General features: G+C 41.8%; 1 protein-coding gene across 1 annotated transcript in view; it reads left to right on the top strand.

The window, feature by feature from the left end:
- Positions 1-20,774, top strand: part of LOC123993448 (phospholipid-transporting ATPase ABCA1-like) — a 42,662-nt gene that overhangs the window by 4,971 nt on the left and 16,917 nt on the right. The window contains exons 3-8 of the mRNA XM_046295610.1: positions 941-1,034; positions 3,372-3,513; positions 3,728-3,846; positions 10,312-10,433; positions 14,325-14,522; positions 18,735-18,824. Coding sequence (XP_046151566.1) covers positions 941-1,034; positions 3,372-3,513; positions 3,728-3,846; positions 10,312-10,433; positions 14,325-14,522; positions 18,735-18,824 — 765 coding nt within the window. The remainder of the gene's footprint in view (positions 1-940; positions 1,035-3,371; positions 3,514-3,727; positions 3,847-10,311; positions 10,434-14,324; positions 14,523-18,734; positions 18,825-20,774) is intronic.

Below are 20,774 nucleotides of genomic sequence, written 5' to 3'. Positions count from 1 at the left end.
TTCGAGACAGCTTCTACCACCAGGCCATCAGACTGCTGAAAAGCTTATGCAAGTCGTCTCCCTGGACAGACCTGCAACTTAGAGACTATTTGCACCGGATAAATGATTTGCACTGACAACCCACACATCCAACCCTAACACACAAACACCCATAAACACACACACGCACAAACACACACACAAACACCCATACACACACTCATACACAAACACACACACAAACACCCATACACACACTCATACACACAGTCAACGCGGCTGTTCCAATATATACCATTGATTCCACTACCCACTTTATATTTGTAAATCCAGTCCATTATTACTGTGCATACTACCTCTTCTATTACTTGTTATTTTTGACTTGACTCCTTTCATTGTTATTATTGATTAATGTTCTGCATTGTTGAGGGAACTAACAAGCATTTCACTGTACCTTTTATACCTGCTGTAAACTGTATGTGAATACTTTTGATTTGATTTTTATATATTGTAAGCAATTCCCTTAACTGGAGGGAGATTTTACGGTGTATTAGATGTGAGACGTAGGCTCCTTTATTCAAGTAGTCAAAACATTTTTTTTTACTGGAAAATAATATGCTACATGCCCAAAGGGACAGAGCTGTATCTTAGCAGTGTTAGCTTTAATTGCTACTACAGCTTTGTCTCCCACCTGTGCTAGAACCCTGCCTCTAGATGGCTTGACGTGTGCTGGAGTAGCATCTCTCTCCGTCTCCTAATCCAATCAGCATGCACCTGATAACCCTTGAACAGAGATGACTTCTGTTGCTGGATGTGGGTGTGCAACATTGGCTATTTTGAAGTGGGGGTTGGTTGTATTGATCGCTTTGCGTCTATTAGGAATGCAGTCCTAATAGACGCTGTCTTGTGACAGCTACATCATGCCTGCGTATAACTGGCCTTCTCTTGTTTTCTTCTCTAGCTCCAACTGCTGATTGAGATAGTATGGCCCCTGTTGATCTTCTTCATTTTGATATCAGTGAGACTGAACTACCCTCCGTACGAACAACATGAATGTAAGTATGATGCACCCCCCTCGTCATTGTTTACACACAGACACTTCTCCACAAGACACTCAACTGAATTCCCCACCCCACACCTCAAATGGCTGTTCAACCACTCCTGTTGTTGTGGCCACGGAGGCATTTGTATTTGAACTCTGTGGATGAACTATGTTGTCGCATGTATACATATTGTACATTGCCAAAGATTACAAGCCATTGATGCTACAGTATACAAGCTAGCAATACCATGCACTAGTATGCTACAATGCCATGTGCAGTCATTTATTCTGAAACTGCTACGTGCTGGCCACTCGAGTAAACCCACTATGGAGAAAAAAAAGACATACATTTTCACAGTCCAACAGCAGCCTAATCGTGTTGAACTGTTTGTGATAGGTCCTTATCGGGTGTGTATGATGGGTGTTTTATGCGTTAACTGTTATATGGGGAATATTCTGTCCTGCTAATCAATTTTCTGGTATGGGATGGCAGATATACCCCTGTTAATGGGTTTTTATCTAAAGCCTGACAGAAGATTTCTTCCCACTGGGCATGTGTCCCATTACTTCTCCTGCATGAAGCCTCCGATACGAACATCACAATAGATCCAATACTAATCACTGGAGCTTTTATTTGTCAAAACAAAATGTCTCTTTGATTAGTCAAAACTGTACAAATATAAGTTTGATTGTTTTCTGTTTGATTGGACAGTTTGTTTGTGAGGGGGCTCAGATTGCCTGTGGACATATCAGTGACTTTATTGGGGGGGTTAGAGTTTACGATGCCTTCATTACTGCTCTAATCTCATTATCAAGGTTCTATATGTGAAAGCTGATGAAAGTCGCAAGGCCCTCGGAGACTATCTTTGGCACGGGTATGGGAAAAGCTTATATAATGGAAATGCACTTGCTGAACCAAAGCCTGTTTTCCCCGGAATGATACGCTAGAGAATTCTTCAGTTAATTATATCACTGGGGTCAGTTCACAGAACAGGATCAATGAAGCTGCCGGTTACCTTCTCTTTGCTAAAGCAACTATTGTTTCTTTGTATGGGACTTGCATTCTTATTGATCCTACTTTGTGTAATAGCCTACAAACCTGCTTCGGGATACAGTTGTGTAGGACAAAGCATTCGTATAGCTACTAATAACTGTCATCAATGGGATGAACACATCTCCTGAGAAATCTTTGTCTACGTCATAGTATCCGCTTTCTTTCATTCCCGGAAGCCTGCGCTTTGTCCATCTGCCAGAAAGCAGAAGCATTAGGGGTGAATTGCTTTCAGTTCTTCCTAAAGTCTTGGTTAGGCACCAGGCACAGGGATACTTTTGGTGTGAGTCATACAGCACGTGGGTCTGAGCATGTTGTAACTTCTCCTACACCCCATAGGAAAGACATGGTCTTCCTTGCACAGGGCTATAGCCTATTGCTTTTGGGGATGGATATTAACCATGAAAGAAATGTGACCGTGCAATAAGACCAAATACCCATTGCTCTTTTTGAAGATTTCAAAGCATTTGAGATGAATATGGTGCTAGTTTGGAAGATTTCAAATGGTTTCAGATTAATGTGGTGCTAGTTTGAAAACTGCCTCGCTAAATTGCATTTAGGATTCACATTTATCACCCACTAGTTCATTAATTCATAATCTTTATAGGCCGTCGATGACGATCACTCTGAAAGGCAATATGGCTGCCCTGAATCAGCTAAGCTTATCTCTGCTTTTCTTAGTAATGGGCCAGTTGGCAGGCCTCAGGTTTACTGATAGCGGGCCTACTTTTTTAACTCATCACACAAATAAAGGCAAGCCTCTCAGGGGTGGGGGGGTGGGGCACCTTAGGAGGGGACAAAGGTTGTACATTGTACTTAGGTAATCACTCCCTCACATTGATAAGGCCTGAGGCCGCAGTGAAGCCTTCAAGATGGGACAAGACGTGGTTACGCTGATGCTAGCTCATCCGCCACCAGCTCGATAAGTTAATCTGAGAACACACATCAGTTAGGTGTCTTTTGCGTAGACAAAAATAGAATTTTGAAACTCTGTAGGTGATGTTCAAAGACCACCTCAAGTAGTTCCGTCGAGTTGATATAGAGGCCATTTAAGTGTCTGAGTATCAGATCCAACGTGACTGGAATTAACCTGTGTTCTCTGCAGTCCATTTTCTGTAGATAGTGTATTGATAGACTAAATATGTCAAAAATGTCCCCCCAAAAGTGTTTTGCTATACAACCAGAGATGTGGTTTTGAATGTGCTGTATAAATGATTGAATTTCAAGCACCACAATTTGTGTCTTATGACGACTGTACAGTGTCGTTACTGATGGTATCTCTCCCGGTGTCTCGCTCAGGTCATTTCCCCAACAAGGCCATGCCCTCGGCGGGCACCCTGCCCTGGATCCAAGGCATCATCTGCAATGCCAACAACCCCTGCTTCCGCAACCCCACTCCTGGAGAGTCCCCCGGGGTCGTGGGCAACTTCAACGAGTCCATGTGAGTTCCACCCCAAGCCTGCTTCTCTGTATCTGATTTTGTTTTTTAAATATAAAAACATGAATACACTTTATTTTATGATTCATCCGCTTAATAACATCATTGTTTCCAAATAAAGAAATTGGTCACTTTAATGTTTCCTGTAAATATCCTGTTTATAACTTGAATTGAACTGATTCAATTTTATTCTGTGTTAATCTGTGGATGTCTGCAGAATCTCTCGTCTGTTCTCCGATGCCAAGAAGATCCTGCTGTACAGTCAGAATGACCGGAATCTGGATGGCTTTAAAGGCCTCATCCAAGCCCTGAAGACCCTACAGGCCAACACCAAAGGTAAGAGTCACCTATATAAACCATTGTTCACTGTACACATTACTACATTCACAAGAAACACCAGGGGCCTATTCATTTGAGTGGAATGTTCATGAACTCAAAGCCTAGAATAGACAGTATTTTCACTGAAGCTGAATCAAGACTCGTTCCAGGTCTACATAGTACATCTCTGTCTGCCCTGAACTTTACGCCCCGTTGGGCGTGCCCCGGAGAGTTACTGTACGCCCACGTCTGGGCAGAAAAAAGCGGGTTTACACTAATTCCCTTACGCTGTGCTGACTCACAGCGGTACTCTTCCATCCCCTTTTGTCCTGCTTCAACCTGCCTTCTGGATTCTCCTCCTGTGCCTGTGAATGGCTGTGGATGGATAGTTCTCATTTTAAAACTGATTTAATATTATACCACTTCAATTTCACACCCAGATTTCTTCTATAATGACATTTTATTTATGAGCACTTAGACAATGCTGTGTTTAGAGTGACAGTGGTGGCGATATGTGAGATGGTTTGAGGCAGTAGATGGCAGAGCCTCTCCTAACTGACAGGTCGCGGCAGGCCATTGGGAAAAGGCAAAAGGGGGATACCTAGTCAGTTGTCCAACTGAATGTATTCAACTGAAATGTGTCTTCCGCATTTAACCCAACCCCTCTGAATCTGAGAGGTGCGGGGGGCTGCCTTAATCAACATCCACGTCTTCGGCGCCCAGGGAACTTTGGGTCAACTGCTTTGCTCGGGCAGATCGGCAGATTTTTACCAGGTCAGCTCAGGGATTCGATCCAGCAAACTTCCGGTACTGGCCCAACGCTCTAACCACTAGGCTGCCTGCCGCATGGCTTGAAGGTATTCTCATATGCCAAGATAGGACAGATTTGACGTACTTCCATACTTACTGTGTGCTGGGTTAATGGTGTGTTTCGCATTAGACAAAATAAGACTGTGCTACCTTAGTCAGGTGACCTTATATTACATTAGCTTGGTTAATGGACTTTATAAAAGGATAAGCCTTTCATTGGAGTAGTATATCAACATACAGATAATACTTCAATTTCAAGGCAAATACAGTACTACTGTAATGAATTTGGTATTTGCCATGCCTGTGTATCCACTTTGGCTGATGGTAGAAAATGTCTGCAGAAGTATAATAGGTATACGCTGAGTCCTGGATAATTAGGTATACGCTGAGTCCTGGATAATTAAGTATACGCTGAGTCCTGGATAATTAGGTATACGCTGAGTCCTGGATAATTAGGTATACGCTGAGTCCTGGATAATTAGGTATACGCTGAGTCCTGGATAATTAGGTATGAGTCCGCTGAGTCCTGGATAATTAGGTATACGCTGAGTCCTGGATAATTAGGTATACGCTGAGTCCTGGATAATTAGGTATACGCTGAGTCCTGGATAATTAGGTATACGCTGAGTCCTGGATAATTAGGTATACGCTGAGTCCTGGATAATTAGGTATACGCTGAGTCCTGGATAGTTAGGTATACGCTGAGTCCTGGATAATTAGGTATACGCTGAGTCCTGGATAATTAGGTATACGCTGATTCCTGGATAATTAGGTATACGCTGAGTCCTGGATGAGGTCTGAGTCCTGGATAGTTAGGTATACGCTGAGTCCTGGATAATTAGGTATACGCTGAGTCCTGGATAATTAGGTATACGCTGAGTCCTGGATAGTTAGGTATACGCTGAGTCCTGGATAGTTAGGTATACGCTGAGTCCTGGATAGTTAGGTATACGCTGAGTCCTGGATAGTTAGGTATACGCTGAGTCCTGGATAATTAGGTATACGCCGAGTCCTGGATAATTAGGTATACGCCGAGTCCTGGATAATTAGGTATACGCCGAGTCCTGGATAATTAGGTATACGCCGAGTCCTGGATAATTAGGTATACGCCGAGTCCTGGATAATTAGGTATAGTCCTGGATAATTAGGCGCCGAGTCCTGGATAGTTAGGTATACGCCGAGTCCTGGATAATTAGGTATACGCCGAGTCCTGGATAATTAGGTATACGCCGAGTCCTGGATAATTAGGTATACGCCGAGTCCTGGAGTCCTGGAATTAGGTATACGCCGAGTCCTGGATAGTTAGGTATACGCCGAGTCCTGGATAATTAGGTATACGCCGAGTCCTGGATAATTAGGTATACGCCGAGTCCTGGATAATTAGGTATACGCCGAGTCCTGGATAATTAGGTATACGTCCTGGAGGTCCTGGATAATTAGGTATACGCCGAGTCCTGGATAGTCCTGGATAATTAGGTATACGTCCTGGATAATTAGGAGTCCTGGATAGTTAGGTATACGCCGAGTCCTGGATAGTTAGGTATACGCCGAGTCCTGGATAGTTAGGTATACGTCCTGGATAGTTAGGTCCTGGATAGTTAGGTATACGCCGAGTCCTGGATAGTTAGGTATACGCCGAGTCCTGGATAGTTAGGTATACGCCGAGTCCTGGATAATTAGGTATACGCCGAGTCCTGGATAATTAGGTATACGCCTGGATAAGTCCTGGATAATTAGGTATACGCCGAGTCCTGGATAATTAGGTATACGCCGAGTCCTGGATAATTAGGTATACGCCGAGTCCTGGATAATTAGGTATACGCCGAGTCCTGGATAATTAGGTATACGCCGAGTCCTGGATAATTAGGTATACGCCGAGTCCTGGATAATTAGGTATACGCCGAGTCCTGGATAATTAGGTATACGCCGAGTCCTGGATAATTAGGTATACGCCGAGTCCTGGATAATTAGGTATATGCCGAGTCCTGGATAGTTAGGTATATACGTTAAGCCCCGAAGTGTAGGTGCCGCACTCCTTAAACACTCAAATGAGCACAACAGATGTTAAAAACATACTCCAGCTATTTTTGAGCTTTTACTTTTGAAAAACAATATCCCATGTATAAATATAGTAATGTACACACACTTAAGGGTATGTGTGTATTTTATTTTATAAATAAAAAAATAAAATAAAAATCCTCATATTCAACTATGATCTTGTCTCATCGCTGCAACTCCCCAACAGGCTCGGGAGAAGCGAAGATAGAGTCGTGTCCTCTGAAACATGACCCGCGCTCCTTAACACCCACCCACTTAACCCGGAAGCCAGCCGCACCAATTTGTCGGAGGAAACACTGTTCAACTAACAACCGAAGTCAGTCTACAGGTGCCCCTAAACCGGACAAAGCTGGGCCAATTATGCACTGCCCGATGTGACTCCCGGTCACGGCCCGTTGTGTGAGAACCTGGGATCGAACCCAGGTTTATAGTGACGCCTCAAGCAGTGCCTTCGACTGCTGTGCCACTGGTGAGGATTTAACAGGACTGAGCAGGGGTGCAGCCTTGGACACCACCCACTGGGAAGCCAGGCCCAGCCAATCAGAATCATTTTTTTTCCCACAAATGGATTTTATTACAGACAGAAATACTCCTCAGCAAATCGATATCAGCTGCTTGATATGCCACACCTGTCAGGTGGATGGATTATCTTGGTAAAGGAGAAATGCTCACTAGCAGGAATGTAGACAAATTTGTGCACAAAATTTGAGAGAAATAAGCTTTTTGTACATATGGAACATTTCTGGGATTTAAAAAAAGTTTGATTAAACAATTCAGAGACTTAAACGAATACATCAGATGACAAATATTTAAGGAGAGCGAATCAATATACAATCCCAAAATCAACTGTAACTGTCAATAGTAAAACAAAACTTAAAACGATGTTTGGGTGAACCTGAATCAAGAAAATGAACGGTGAAGTCGCTTCCAATCACAGTAGACGACTACTCTTCACCACGCAATAGAGACCAAAAGAGGAAATGCCCCCCCGTTGTGCCATGTCATGAGGACACCTAGACCACCTATTGAGATGTGCCTTTTGTTAAGTAAATCATGTGATATATGAGATGAACAGTAGACTGGAGTAGGACTTTAATTAAGAAGGTAATCCTGTGATATCTGATTTGAGCCTTTGCGAGTGGCAATAAAGATGAACGGTTATGCTAGGTCTTTCTCTTATGACATGGCTTTCATGATGGTGGCCACCTGTTTTAAAACACTCCCATTCATTTATTTGATTCTGCTAATCAGTTTGTGCTTCAGTCCGTCCTATTTACTAGTCTAAGCATGATATTGATAAACCAAGCCAGTGTAGTTTGATGGGGCTGGGGGATATTTTAATTGTGACTCATACCAACATGGCTTGGTTTATTGCTATGTTATATGGAAGTATGAACAGTGGTGATGTAACATCCCCTTCAGTATAGGTTGTTGATAACGTTCAGGCTCCTGAGTTCACAGTGCATGGACTATATGCCAATGAAGCACTTTTGCACAGCCACCGGTCTGATCAAGATACTCCTGATGATCCACGTTGATGATATCCATTAATCAGTCCTTTCTGAAAACCTGTCTGATGAGGCCAGGGGGGTTCTTAGAATCTAGTTGTTAGTTTGTACAGTAAACATTTCAGCTTCTTTGTGCGACTGGGGTCAAGTGGTTAGAATGGAGGATAGATAGTTGAACAGTTTTAACAGAGATCTGAAGCTGAATAAGCAAATTCCACAATAAATCTGATGTCAGCAAGTGTTTGCATGACCAAAGTGGACTCTTTGAAAGGTTCTGCCAGGGATTGTGTGTTTCCCTCTTTTTATGCTACTGGTTGTCATTGAGTTTGTGAACAGAGCTTTGACCAGACTGTGCTCTCCACAAAGCCCTCACTATATTTTTCCATGTCATGTTTTTTTCTATTTTTTTATCTGAATATCATTTATTTTGGGCAGTTGATGTCTTACTTTTTGGGTTCACTGTGGACCCATGGCTTAGTTGATTGAATTTGGCACGGTAAATGGTATTTATAATGGAGCCATCTATCTAGAAGAGTAGATAGTTAGGTCTCAATTTCTCAAAACAATTCTTTTGTGGGTTTGCATAATCTTGCATTGACTTTTGAAATTGCTTTGGATCCAGTGTATTTCAGGAAGTGTGATCTTTTTGGTGTTCTCAGAGCACACATTTTACAGCTTGATTCTAACTTGATATGTGGAAAATATCTAGATTGATTAATGTCACAATTAACAAAAGGAGAATGAACAAGACCTAGGGCCAGACAAATGTTTTGTCTGGCCGTCATATAAAAACCAAGCCAATGGCTTACTTCCAGAGACAAAACAGGAATTCACAAAGCCAGTCAATACACTGAAGGATTTGTCAAAGTGGATTTGCTGAAAGGTGTCCTTGGGGGGCGTGGTGGATTCTTAATGTACTGGAACCAGTGGACAAATATTGATTCAATTGTCTGTCACTAAATTCTAACGCATGTTCATGGTTCATTGGCGTAAAATTTGTTGCTAATTTGTAACTCCTTTTGACAATCGTTTCTAATGATTTACAGGGGTTCTAGACAGTAAACCAAAATGGAGTCTGTCAGCTTTTGCAAAGGCTCCAGATTTTCTGAGACCCAATTTGACCCCCACCCCTCACCTCGTCTGTCTTCAAACGGCCGTCTAGCTAATGTTCCAGGAATCTGCCACCTACTGTCCTTTTGTCCCCCTAACCCCCCACTGCTACCAGCACTAGTGACTGGACTCACTTCCAGCTTTTGTTCTTTGAAAGGGCCCAGGAGTTGAGGGAAGTAGCCAATGAGAGAGGGGGAGGGGCAGTTAGCAGACAATTTGCAGACAGTTTGTGTATGATCAGTGTTTTTCAGTGTGAATGTGCTAGCGGAGCGTTACTTTGGGGCAATTCTATGGTAACGGAGTAACGCTGAGACTCTAAAATGTATAAATCTATATCAAACACAAGCCATGGATTTAAAAGTTTAACAAACCATACAACTCTATGCACAAGGACAACTTTGAACAATTTACACAGAATATGTTGCGTTGTATGGTTCGTTAAGCTTTGAAAATGTTTTTTGTTTGGCATACATTTTAAAGTGAAAAACCGGAGACTCAGAGTAATTCCGTGACCGTGGAATTACCCTGTGGTTGAAGGTGTGAAGTGTGTCACTTCCTTCTCCACAGGTCAATGTCAACGGTTGATTATATTAGATAACATAATGATGGAAATGGTGTATTATGGCACTTCTTTCCAACCTCTGATATAGACCCAACCCTTTCTGGGATGTTTTATTCATTTCCAAACATTCTTTTGAACTTTTAAAAGACGACAACAAAACGTATCCAAATAATCCTAAACTCCTGCGCCAAGCGTTTTCGAGTTGGTCACCTGAGTAACTAGCAAGCAAGCACATGCTCCATGACAACATTTAATGAGGTTGAAAGCTAATGCAGTACCCACGATTATGGAAAATAGTATGATTTGGCAGAGGGAACAACCAACATTTGCTAAATAAGTCTACTAAAATAAGACAATTCCGTACACACACATCTAGTAATGTCGGGGTATAGGAGAGAGCTGGTTTGAACAAGTTGTTGTGTTTGTTTCCCACAGGATTCAAGCTGAAGGATTTCCTCCACAACAATGAGACCCTGTCCACTTTCCTTCTGCGAAACGCTTCCTTCTCGGAACACGCCGTGCGCCAGATCATTGAGGCCGACGTGAACTTGGAAAAGGTAAGAGGAAAAATACCACCTTCCCAAAGTTCTATGACATATACATTTGAGTCATTTAGCAGATGCTCTTATTCAGATCAATTTAAAGGAGCAATTAGGGCTAGGTACCTTGCTCAACAGATTTTTCACCTATTTGGCTCTGGGATTTGAACCAGCATCCCTTTGGCTACCTGCCACCCCATGAGGAATATTATGAGGCATATTACTAGGATCAGTTCACCACATCCTGGACACCATGAAAAGCAGTGTAGTAGTTCTTCAACATGCCCATGGCCCATTATTTCCCTCCTAGCCTCCCAGCAGATTAGGTCTCATGTTGTCCATTATTTCCCTCTTAGCCCCTTAGCAGATCAGGTCCCATGTTGTCCATTATTTCCCTCTTAGCCCCTCAGCAGATCAGATCCCATGTTGTCCATTATTTCCCTCTTAGCCCCTCAGCAGATCAGGTCCCATGTTGTCCATTATTTCCCTCCTAGCCTCCCAGCAGATCAGATCCCATGTTGTCCATTATTTCCCTCTTAGCCCCTCAGCAGATCAGATCTCATGTTGTCCATTATTTCCCTCTTAGCCCCTCAGCAGATCAGGTCCCATGTTGTCCGTTATTTCCCTCTTAGCCCCTCAGCAGATCAGGTCCCATGTTGTCCATTATTTCCCTCTTAGCCTCTCAGCAGATCAGGTCCCATGTTGTCCATTTGTTGCAGGTAGCAGCAAATACAGAGTAGGTCAGTAGTGTCTTTATTTCAGTGACATAAACTTCACTGCAATCCGCCTTGAAACTTCCTGTAGAGACTATGAACAAGGTGGCTTTCCACCGAATGCACAGACTTGGAGCTCGGAGTGACAAGACCAAGGGTCCCCGACCTGTCAACGCAAAATTTGAACACTACCAACGAAAGGTCTCATTTACCAATTTCCCCGGGACATAAACAAATGTCGCAAGAGTCTGTATCCTGTACAGAGGCAACATAGTGAGAGGGGTAAGCATGCCTTTCTCATTGTGGACAAACTCTTTAAAGAAGGACAGCTCTTCCGAGACAGCTCCATAATACCATGTTACGAAGAAAAATGATAGTGACTGTAAAAATATCTGAACACTATGAAGTTGACATGAGCACACACACACTCAATTACACGCTCGCTTACACATACGGACACATACATACACACACTTGATCTCTCTCGTTCTCTCTTTCTCTCCTCCCCCTCTCTCCCTTCTCTCTATTGTTGAGAACTTTTCTATAATGTAATGTCTTTTGTTTGTCTGTCTTTTGTTTGTCTTTGTCTACATGTTTATATATGTTAACAACAAGCAATGGGAAGATATCAGGACAGGGAAGTTGGGGAATAATAACATATTGTACGGAATATATTTGTACTGTAGTGAAGCCGTCTCTAGAGCAACGCAAGGTCTCTTTCATAATCATGTGAAACGTCAATTGCTATGGAAATTCTGGGATGTGTTTTTCTATGGAAATTATGTTAAATGTATATATAATGCAACTATGATGGTGATGTGATTATGGGATTAGAATTATCATTCTGAATATTAAGGCGATACTCACTTCATGTTACACACATAGACACTCAACCATACAACTTGTCTGGGTTATTATTTATTTGGACATCACACATCATAGTCTTACTCTTATCCAGACATCATACACACTCACTAAATCACATCCATTATCACACACATCAACCTACTCAGATTTACTACACACATAATACCTTGACTACATTTTCTAACATCTGTGGCATTGGCTCACAGACAAACAGGCAAGGGAATAAAACAAATATTGCTAGAACCTATTTCTTGAATTCTAAACATCAGACATTTGAAATCTCTCATTTTGACTGTCATAATACCTCTTATGGCAGTAACTTTATAGGCACTAATTATGGTCAATTTAGACTGAGAATAGTATATAGATATGGTATTGGGTATAGCCAGTTATAATTGTAATGGTTTAGCAGATAATAAAAAAAGATCAGTCTTTACGTGACTGAAAGAAAAGGAATATAACATATACTGTTTACAGGAGACTCACTCTATATCCTTTGATGAAGTTGCTTGGAAAACGGAATGGGGTAGTGAAATAATTTTCTGTCATGGACAAAATACCTCAAAAGGTGTGATATTAATGAACAAAAAAATGTTAATCTGAATTTGCAAATAGTCAGGAATGATTTGCGAGGAAGGTGGATCCTTTTGTACATGAAAGTGAATGAAAAACAGATCTGGGTCATTCAGGTCCAAATCAGGATGATCCAAACATTTTTGAAAATATTTATACCAATCTATTTGAATTACAGGCAACAAACGATTAAATCATTATGGTGGGCGACTATAACACAGTGTTAAGTACCTCATTGGACCGTAAAGGAAATCACTCTACAAACTATCATCACCGTGCCCTTAATTAAGGAAATCACAAATATTATGGACACATTAGAAATAGTGGATATTTGGAGAATCTTGTTTCTCATGGTCTGAGAGTCCTTTAGGTGCCTTTTGGCAAACTCCAAGCGGGCTGTCATGTGCCTTTTAACTGAGAAGTGGCTTCCATTTGGCCGCTCTACCTTAAAGGCGTGATAGGTGGAGTGCTACAGAGATGGTTGTCCTTCTGGAAGGTTCTCCCATATCCACAGAGGAACTCTGGAGCTCTGTCAGAGTGACCTGGTCACCTCCCTGACCAAGGCCCTTCTCCCCCGATTGCTCTGTTTGGCCAGGTGGCCAGCTCTAGGAAGAGTCTTGGTGGTTCTTCCATTTAAGAATGATGGAGGCCACTGTGTTCATGAGGATGTTCAATTCTGAAGAAATGTTTTGGTACCCTTCCCCAGATCTGTGCCTCAACACAATCCTGTCTCGGAGCTCTACAGAAAATTCCTTTGACTTCAGGGCTTGGTTTTTAGTCTGACATGCACTGTCAACTTTGGGACCTTATTTATATAGACAGGTGTGTGCCTTTCCTCAATTTCGAGTCTCATAGCAAAGGGTCTGAATACTTATGTAAATAAGGTATCTGTTTTTATTTTTAATACATTTGCTAACATTTCTAAAAACCTCTTTTTGATGAGATGTTTTTATGGAATATCTACATAGGCGTACAGAGGCCCATTATCAGCCACCATCAGTCCTGTGTTCCAATGGCACATTGTGTTAGCTAATCCAAGTTTATCATTTTGAAAGGCTAATTGATCATTAAAAAAAACTTTTTCAATTATGTTAGCACAGCTGAAAACTATTCTGCTTTTTAAAGAAGCAATAAAACTGGCCTTTAGATTAGTTGAGTATCTGGAGCATCAGCATTTGTGGGTTTGATTACAGGATCAAAATGGCCAGAAACAAAGAACTTTCTTCTGAAACTCGTCAGTCTATTCGTCAGTCAGTACTAGCGAAATGCATAGCACTCGGAATTAAAGAGGTTTTACCAGTATTGTTCATCCTGATCAGAGGTTTTTTTACATGGATGTTACATTGGAGATAATATACAACAACTATTAGAAATAAGAGAACATCATGAAACATCTAAAAAGCCAGGCCTGGTATTTATAACGTATTATGAACAGTCCTTTGAGAAAGTAAGATTGGATTTTACTTATAATTGGCTGGATTTTTTTACATGTCGGTAATTCTCTTTTAAAATGAGTCAAAGTAATATATAGCAACCGCATGTGTAAAATAGTGAATAGCGGCTACATCACAGAGTTTTGAATTGTCAAGAGGCATTAAACAAGTGTGTCCGCTGTCACCATGTCTACTCGTTATGAAATGCTAGCTATTAATGTGATGAAGCAGGGATACCCCTCTGGACTAGTAATGTAACTTCTCGACTCTGAAGAAATACTGGGTCATTGCTACATTACACACTGACCATTCTCCATCTCCAGGTGCTGGTCAAAGGCTTCGGTGTCCACCTGAGGGACTTGTGCAGCAGCAACGGCACCAGAGTAGAGGACTTTGTGACCATCACAGACAGCAAGGTGTCCAGTCTGGTCCAGAAGATGCTCTGCGTGTCCCCAGGCTCCTGGCTCAACCAGGCAGAAAGCCACTTCCTCCACAACCTGGACTTCCTCAAACCCATACGGGTAAGAACAAATGGGCACTATGCACATTATTGTTTTTCTCCATTAAAGACCAAGTGTAGGGGGAAAGCAGAAGGTCAGAAAGAAAGTGATAAGTGTAGATGGAGGCATGTTGTTGCTTGTCCCTGTCGACCTACCTCTAGTTGTAGCCTGGTGATATGTTTCAAAACTAACTGCCATCAAAGAGAGGATTTTGGCCCCTCAATCTTAAAATGGTAGTCATTTATTAGTATCACTTCTCTCTGATTCCTAGTTTCATAAAGGTCACTTCCAATTCCACACCTTAGCACCAGTGTCAGGGAATTATATCATTAACATCCTTGCAATATGGTCATTTTGCCCAGAGATTAGATCATGAATTGAATTCAAAAAGGCAGAAATTGCACATCAACGGCATATTTTGTAACGTTTATAGATGGAAAACAAGGTTCCTAGAAACCAGACAGAGAAGTTAGTGTGATTTCTATCTATTAAAGTGCTGCAGATTGTATCACCTTGTCAGTCAGGTACAGTTTGACTGCCCACAATGATAAACATTAAGGAGTCAAGGGCAACATGTTCTTCTCTGACCCCTGTCCTCATTCTGATATGCCACCAAGGGTCAGTTTCCTTATTCTGATGATAGTTTTATACGAGAAACAGTGTGTTTGTGTCCCTCTTTTGGTTCTTCTTTTTGTAGCCTTTAGGGAACAAGACATGTTAAACAAGACCTTAGGGCATATAGGGTGCTATTAAATCGAAATCGAAACATTATGTTTTTATTGTCTCACTCTGGAAAGTTGCAGTGAAATGTGTTGTTTTACAGGGTCAGCCATAGTAGTTTGGCGCCACTGGAGCAAATTATGGTTAAGTGCCTTGCTCAAGGGCACATTGACAGATCTTTCACCTTGCCGGCTTGGGTATTGAAACCAGCAACCAGTAATTGACTGTTAATTAACATAAACACGTTTAGCATCTCCTGGCTTCCACGCTTAGCTGATAAGCCACTGATGAAACATCTACATTTTAAGAAGTTAAATAAATATATTTAATATAGGCTACATTATCACAATAAATCCATTATTTATTTTAGACAGGTCTAAAACAATATATATGATGAAAATGTAGTCTATTTCAGAAGAACAGAGTAGCATATTCTGAGTTGTCCTTATGTTATGTCTTGATCTGGCTATGCCGTATGGCTGTGGGCTACACTAGTTAATTTAGCAGACAAGATTTGCTTAGAATTCCGTGCCATTATTTAATTTCATTTTATAATATGAAGTATAAAATTGAACATAACTGAATAAAATAGAAAGGATATTTTCCCCAAACGGTCCTCCTATATGCTTAATTTAGAGTTATTTATGCAACTTTAGTTGTGAAACAAACATTAGGCTAAATGTTTTGAGGATACATTTTTAATATGCAAGCATAGGCAGCTAAGCTTTTCCTAAAGTAAACTGAATTAAATTAACACAATTATATAGTCTAATTAGCCTACTACTGTCTCTACAGAAATAAATACAATTATACCAAATAGGTTACTAAAGCATGATTTGGCCAGAGGATCATGTAGCTTTTCAATTGTGGAAAGGCACATTTTGGACAGATTATTGTTGAGTTGCGACTTCTGTGGAAGGTAGAGAGGCCAAGCCAGGCATATCACAAATATTTCAAAATACAAACGCAGGAATACATAGTTTGGAAAGCAAATGGTTATTGTTGTAAATAAGACGATAAAAAGACTAATCTTTCGTTTAGTTATCAAAAATCTCTGCCTAGTCGAAGGAACAACAGTATAGCCTATCTGATTGGCAATATCCTAACTGCGCATATTCACTATTTAGGCCTACCGTATCTGCAAATGTGAAGATGCATGGAATGCTTTATTAATTAAGAAAGTGCATTTTTTATGGTGACAATTTGCTTCCCCAAGCTTGAAACTGCAGGCACCTCCTATGTCTGCCAGGTTCTAAAGCAGATTCATGTGCTTCAGAATTTAGCAGTAAACATAGCAGCACAAGAAAGCTGGGATCCTCTTTTAAACAGTGGCCAGTCAACTCAGTTTTCACATACGATTGCACAATGACTGGGCTCCTAAGAACACATGTTTCACAAAGGCTCTGAAGGCTATGTGCTCTCTAACCGTGTTCCCAGGGTTCTCGGCCTGTGGGCTAACCTTTTGGAGTTATTTGGCCCCTTCAATTGTGATACAAAAATTAATATAACGTAAAGATCTACTATGACTATGATTTATTTTAAAGTCGCAAAACAAGTCTGTTTCTTACCTTTCTGCACACGCTGGGCATCATTCACAATTGATAATATATCGTTCACAAGGGATAATATTGTCACTCATCAGACTATTCTCAATTTAATGTTGTCTTTACATATACTAAATAATATTTGTGTGAAATTAGTTTTGATTTAGAATGGACCATTATCATGCACCTGTTGGAAAAGGGCTCTCTTTCTTGCCAGGTAGGCTACTCCTGTTGCAAAGCAATGTGCTTAATATTAGGAAAGCTGATAAATAAATATAGTAGGCCTAGCCTATAGAAATCTGATGGGATCCTCTTTTTAATAAAGGCCATCAGAACTCAGTTTTCTCAAGCAATTTCATAGCCTATAGAAATGTTGCGCAACATGAGCTCATGGGCCCTCGTGAAGTGTTTGATGTGATTTTCGATCGCATTTACATTGATGTCAGAGTGATTAGCGGGACAATAGATCACTGAGTACCAGGCCATTAGCGACTGGCAGTTAGCAAGTTTGGTAGGCTACTAATGACCATCAGCAGCAGCAGAGCCCAGTTTTGGAGAAGCCTAGTTACCGTGACTAAATGATCATCTGGAATTTGACTGCAGTCACCACGTGACAGTTAGTGTGGCGGTAATACGGTCGAAGTAACAACCCTAATCACCGCTGACTTCTCCAAGGCCTTTGACAAAATCGACCACACCATCCCCATTGAACGCGTAATCCAACTGGGTGTCAGACCTGCCCTCACAACATGGCTCTGCAGTTTTATGCCCATCCGCAAACAACAGGTACACTTCCAAGACAGCCTCTCAGACTGGTAGGAGCCAACGGGAACTCTTCTGGGTCCTCTCATCTTCCTTCCGGTCATAGACAGTGCAGCCCTGGATGTCGACAGCAGGTGGAAATACGTTGACAATATATCTGGTCAACACGTGGACAATAGGAAACATCAGCACACCACAACAGCCCTGAACAACTTGGACACGTGGGTTCATGCAAGCAAAATGTTACTGAACCCTGCCAAGTGCACAGTGACCTTCACAAGAAATCCACCTGTCCCATGCTCTCTCCGAATCGAGGGTCAGGATTTCACAGTGTGTGATGGTGTGAAGATTTTAGAGGTAAAGTTACAGAAGGACTTACAATGGGGTGAGCAGGTTGTTACTATGGTAACCAAGAGCAACAGAAAATGTTGTATCCTCCAACCGCTTTAAACGGTTCCATGTGCCACAGGATGACCTGGTGAGAATTTACACCAGCTACACATGCCACACCCTGGAGTATGCTGCTTCTGCTTGGAACAGCTCACTGACCCAGGCTTATCCTGATGACCTGGAGATTATTCAGAAAAGAGCATGCCACACCATCCTAGGAGGATACTCCAGTTATACTGAGGCACTTCAGACCCTGTCCTTACCCCGGTATCATGAAAGACTGCACTGACCTCGCTGTCAGCCTCCTAAAATGTCAATTCAGAAACTGGCTACCCCACTGACCGAATCGCAATGACAGGCAGGAACACCCACAGTCAAAACAAACCAAAGTCTAACTAATGGGTCACCAATCCCTAACTGAATGGGTCACTAATAAATAAAGGTTAAAATATATATATATATATTTTTTTAAATGTAATATTTCTGCTCATTGCATATTAAAAATGCTTTAAAACTGCAGGACATTATTGATAAAAAAATGTTTACTCTTATGTTATTGTTGTTACTTTCACCCGTTTAATATTATTGTATAGATATCAAATTTTATTTGTCACATGTGCCGAATACAACAGGTGTAGGTAGACCTTACTGTGAAATGCTTACTTACAAGTCCTTAACCAACAATGCAGTTTTAAGAAAAACAAGAGTTTTCAGTCTGTATTGACTGCTATATGAGTGTATTAATTCAAAGTTGAAAACAACAGTCACTGTTCTTCTTTTCTATGTGTGTGTGAATTGACACTTCTTCCCTCCGCAGAAAGATGTGAGGACTGACCCTGAAGCCGTCCAGCAGGTGGCCAAGGCTACAGACAAACTCCTGGAGAGCCTGGGCTCCCTGGCCTTGGAGGTAGACTATCACTGTCATCACTGCAGTTTATTACATGACGAAAAGGTTTTCTGTTCCCCCCTCCCCCATTATGATTGACCAGTACATTTCTTGTTTATAACCATGTTTCTTTTTATCACTGTCTTAATGAACACTCCTGCCTAAGATCAACAGTTTGCTGTTGGCTGGACCACAGACAGAAAAGGCCCATAGATATACACTGAGTGAACAAAACATTAGGAACACCCGCTTTCCAAGCTATGATTCCTTATTGATGTCAGTTGTTAAATCCGCTTCAATCAGTATAGATGAAGGGGAGGAGACAGGTTAAAGAAGGATTTTTAAGCCTTGAGACAATTGAGATATGGATTGTGTATGTGGGCCGCTCAGAGGGCGAATGGGCAAGACACCATTTTTAAGTGCCTTTGAATGGAGTATGGTATTATTTATTTTTTATTTTTTTATTTCACCTTTATTTAACCAGGTAGGCTAGTTGAGAACAAGTTCTCATTTGCAACTGCGACCTGGCCAAGATAAAAGCATAGCAGTGTGAACAGACAACACAGAGTTACACATGGAATAAACAATTAACAAGTCAGTAACACAGTAGAAAAAAAAATGGGCAGTCTATATACAATGTGTGCAAAAGGCATGAGGAGGTAGGCGAATAATACAGTTTTGCAGATTAACACTGGAGTGATAAATGATCAGGTCATGTACAGGTAGAGATATTGGTGTGCAAAAGAGCAGAAAAATAAATAAATAAAAACAGTATAAAAAAAGTATGGGAATGAGGTAGGTGAAAATGGGTGGGCTATTTTCCTATAGACTATGTACAGCTGCAGTGATCGGTTAGCTGCTCGGATAGCTGATGTTTGAAGTTGGTGAGGGAGATAAAAGTCTCCAACTTCAGCGATTTTTGCAATTCGTTCCAGTCACAGGCAGCAGAGTACTGGAACGAAAGGCGGCCAAATGATGTGTTGGCTTTAGGGATGATCAGTGAGATACACCTGCTGGAGCGCGTGCTACGGATGGGTGTTGCCATCGTGACCAGTGAACTGAGGTAAGGCGGAGCTTTACCTAGCATGGACTTGTAGATGACCTGGAGCCAGTGGGTCTGGCGACGAATATGTAGTGAGGGCCAGCCGACTAGAGCATACAAGTCGCAGTGGTGGGTGGTATAAGGTGCTTTAGTGACAAAACGGATGGCACTGTGATAGACTGCATCCAGTTTGCTGAGTAGAATGTTGGAAGCCATTTTGTAGATGACATCGCCGAAGTCGAGGATCGGTAGGATAGTCAGTTTAACTAGGGTAAGCTTGGCAGCGTGAGTGAAGGAGGCTTTGTTGCGGAATAGAAAGCCGACTCTTGATTTGATTTTCGATTGGAGATGTTTGATGTGGGTCTGGAAGGAGAGTTTGCAGTCTAGCCAGACACCTAGGTACTTATAGATGTCCACATATTCAAGGTCGGAACCATCCAGGGTGGTGATGCTAGTCGGGCATGCGGGTGCAGGCATCGATCGGTTGAAAAGCATGCATTTGGTTTTACTCGCATTTAAGAGCAGTTGGAGGCCACGGAAGGAGTGCTGTATGGCATTGAAGCTCGTTTGGAGGTTAGATAGCACAGTGTCCAATGACGGGCCGAAAGTATATAGAATGGTGTCGTCTGCGTAGAGGTGGATCAGGGAATCGCCCGCAGCAAGAGCAACATCATTGATATACACAGAGAAAAGAGTCGGCCCGAGAATTGAACCCTGTTGCACCCCCATAGAGACTGCCAGAGGACCGGATAGCATGCCCTCCGATTTGACACACTGAACTCTGTCTGCAAAGTAATTGGTGAACCAGGCAAGGCAGTCATCCGAAAAACCGAGGCTGTAGAGTCTGCCGATAAGAATATGGTGATTGACAGAGTCGAAAGCCTTGGCGAGGTCGATGAAGACGGCTGCACAGTATTAGGTGCCAGGTG

The sequence above is a fragment of the Oncorhynchus gorbuscha genome, linkage group LG13 (assembly GCF_021184085.1).
Source record: "Oncorhynchus gorbuscha isolate QuinsamMale2020 ecotype Even-year linkage group LG13, OgorEven_v1.0, whole genome shotgun sequence".
Classification (NCBI taxonomy): domain Eukaryota; kingdom Metazoa; phylum Chordata; class Actinopteri; order Salmoniformes; family Salmonidae; genus Oncorhynchus; species Oncorhynchus gorbuscha.
Note: the sequence above shows the minus strand (reverse complement) of the source record. Positions and strands in the feature narration are given on the sequence as shown.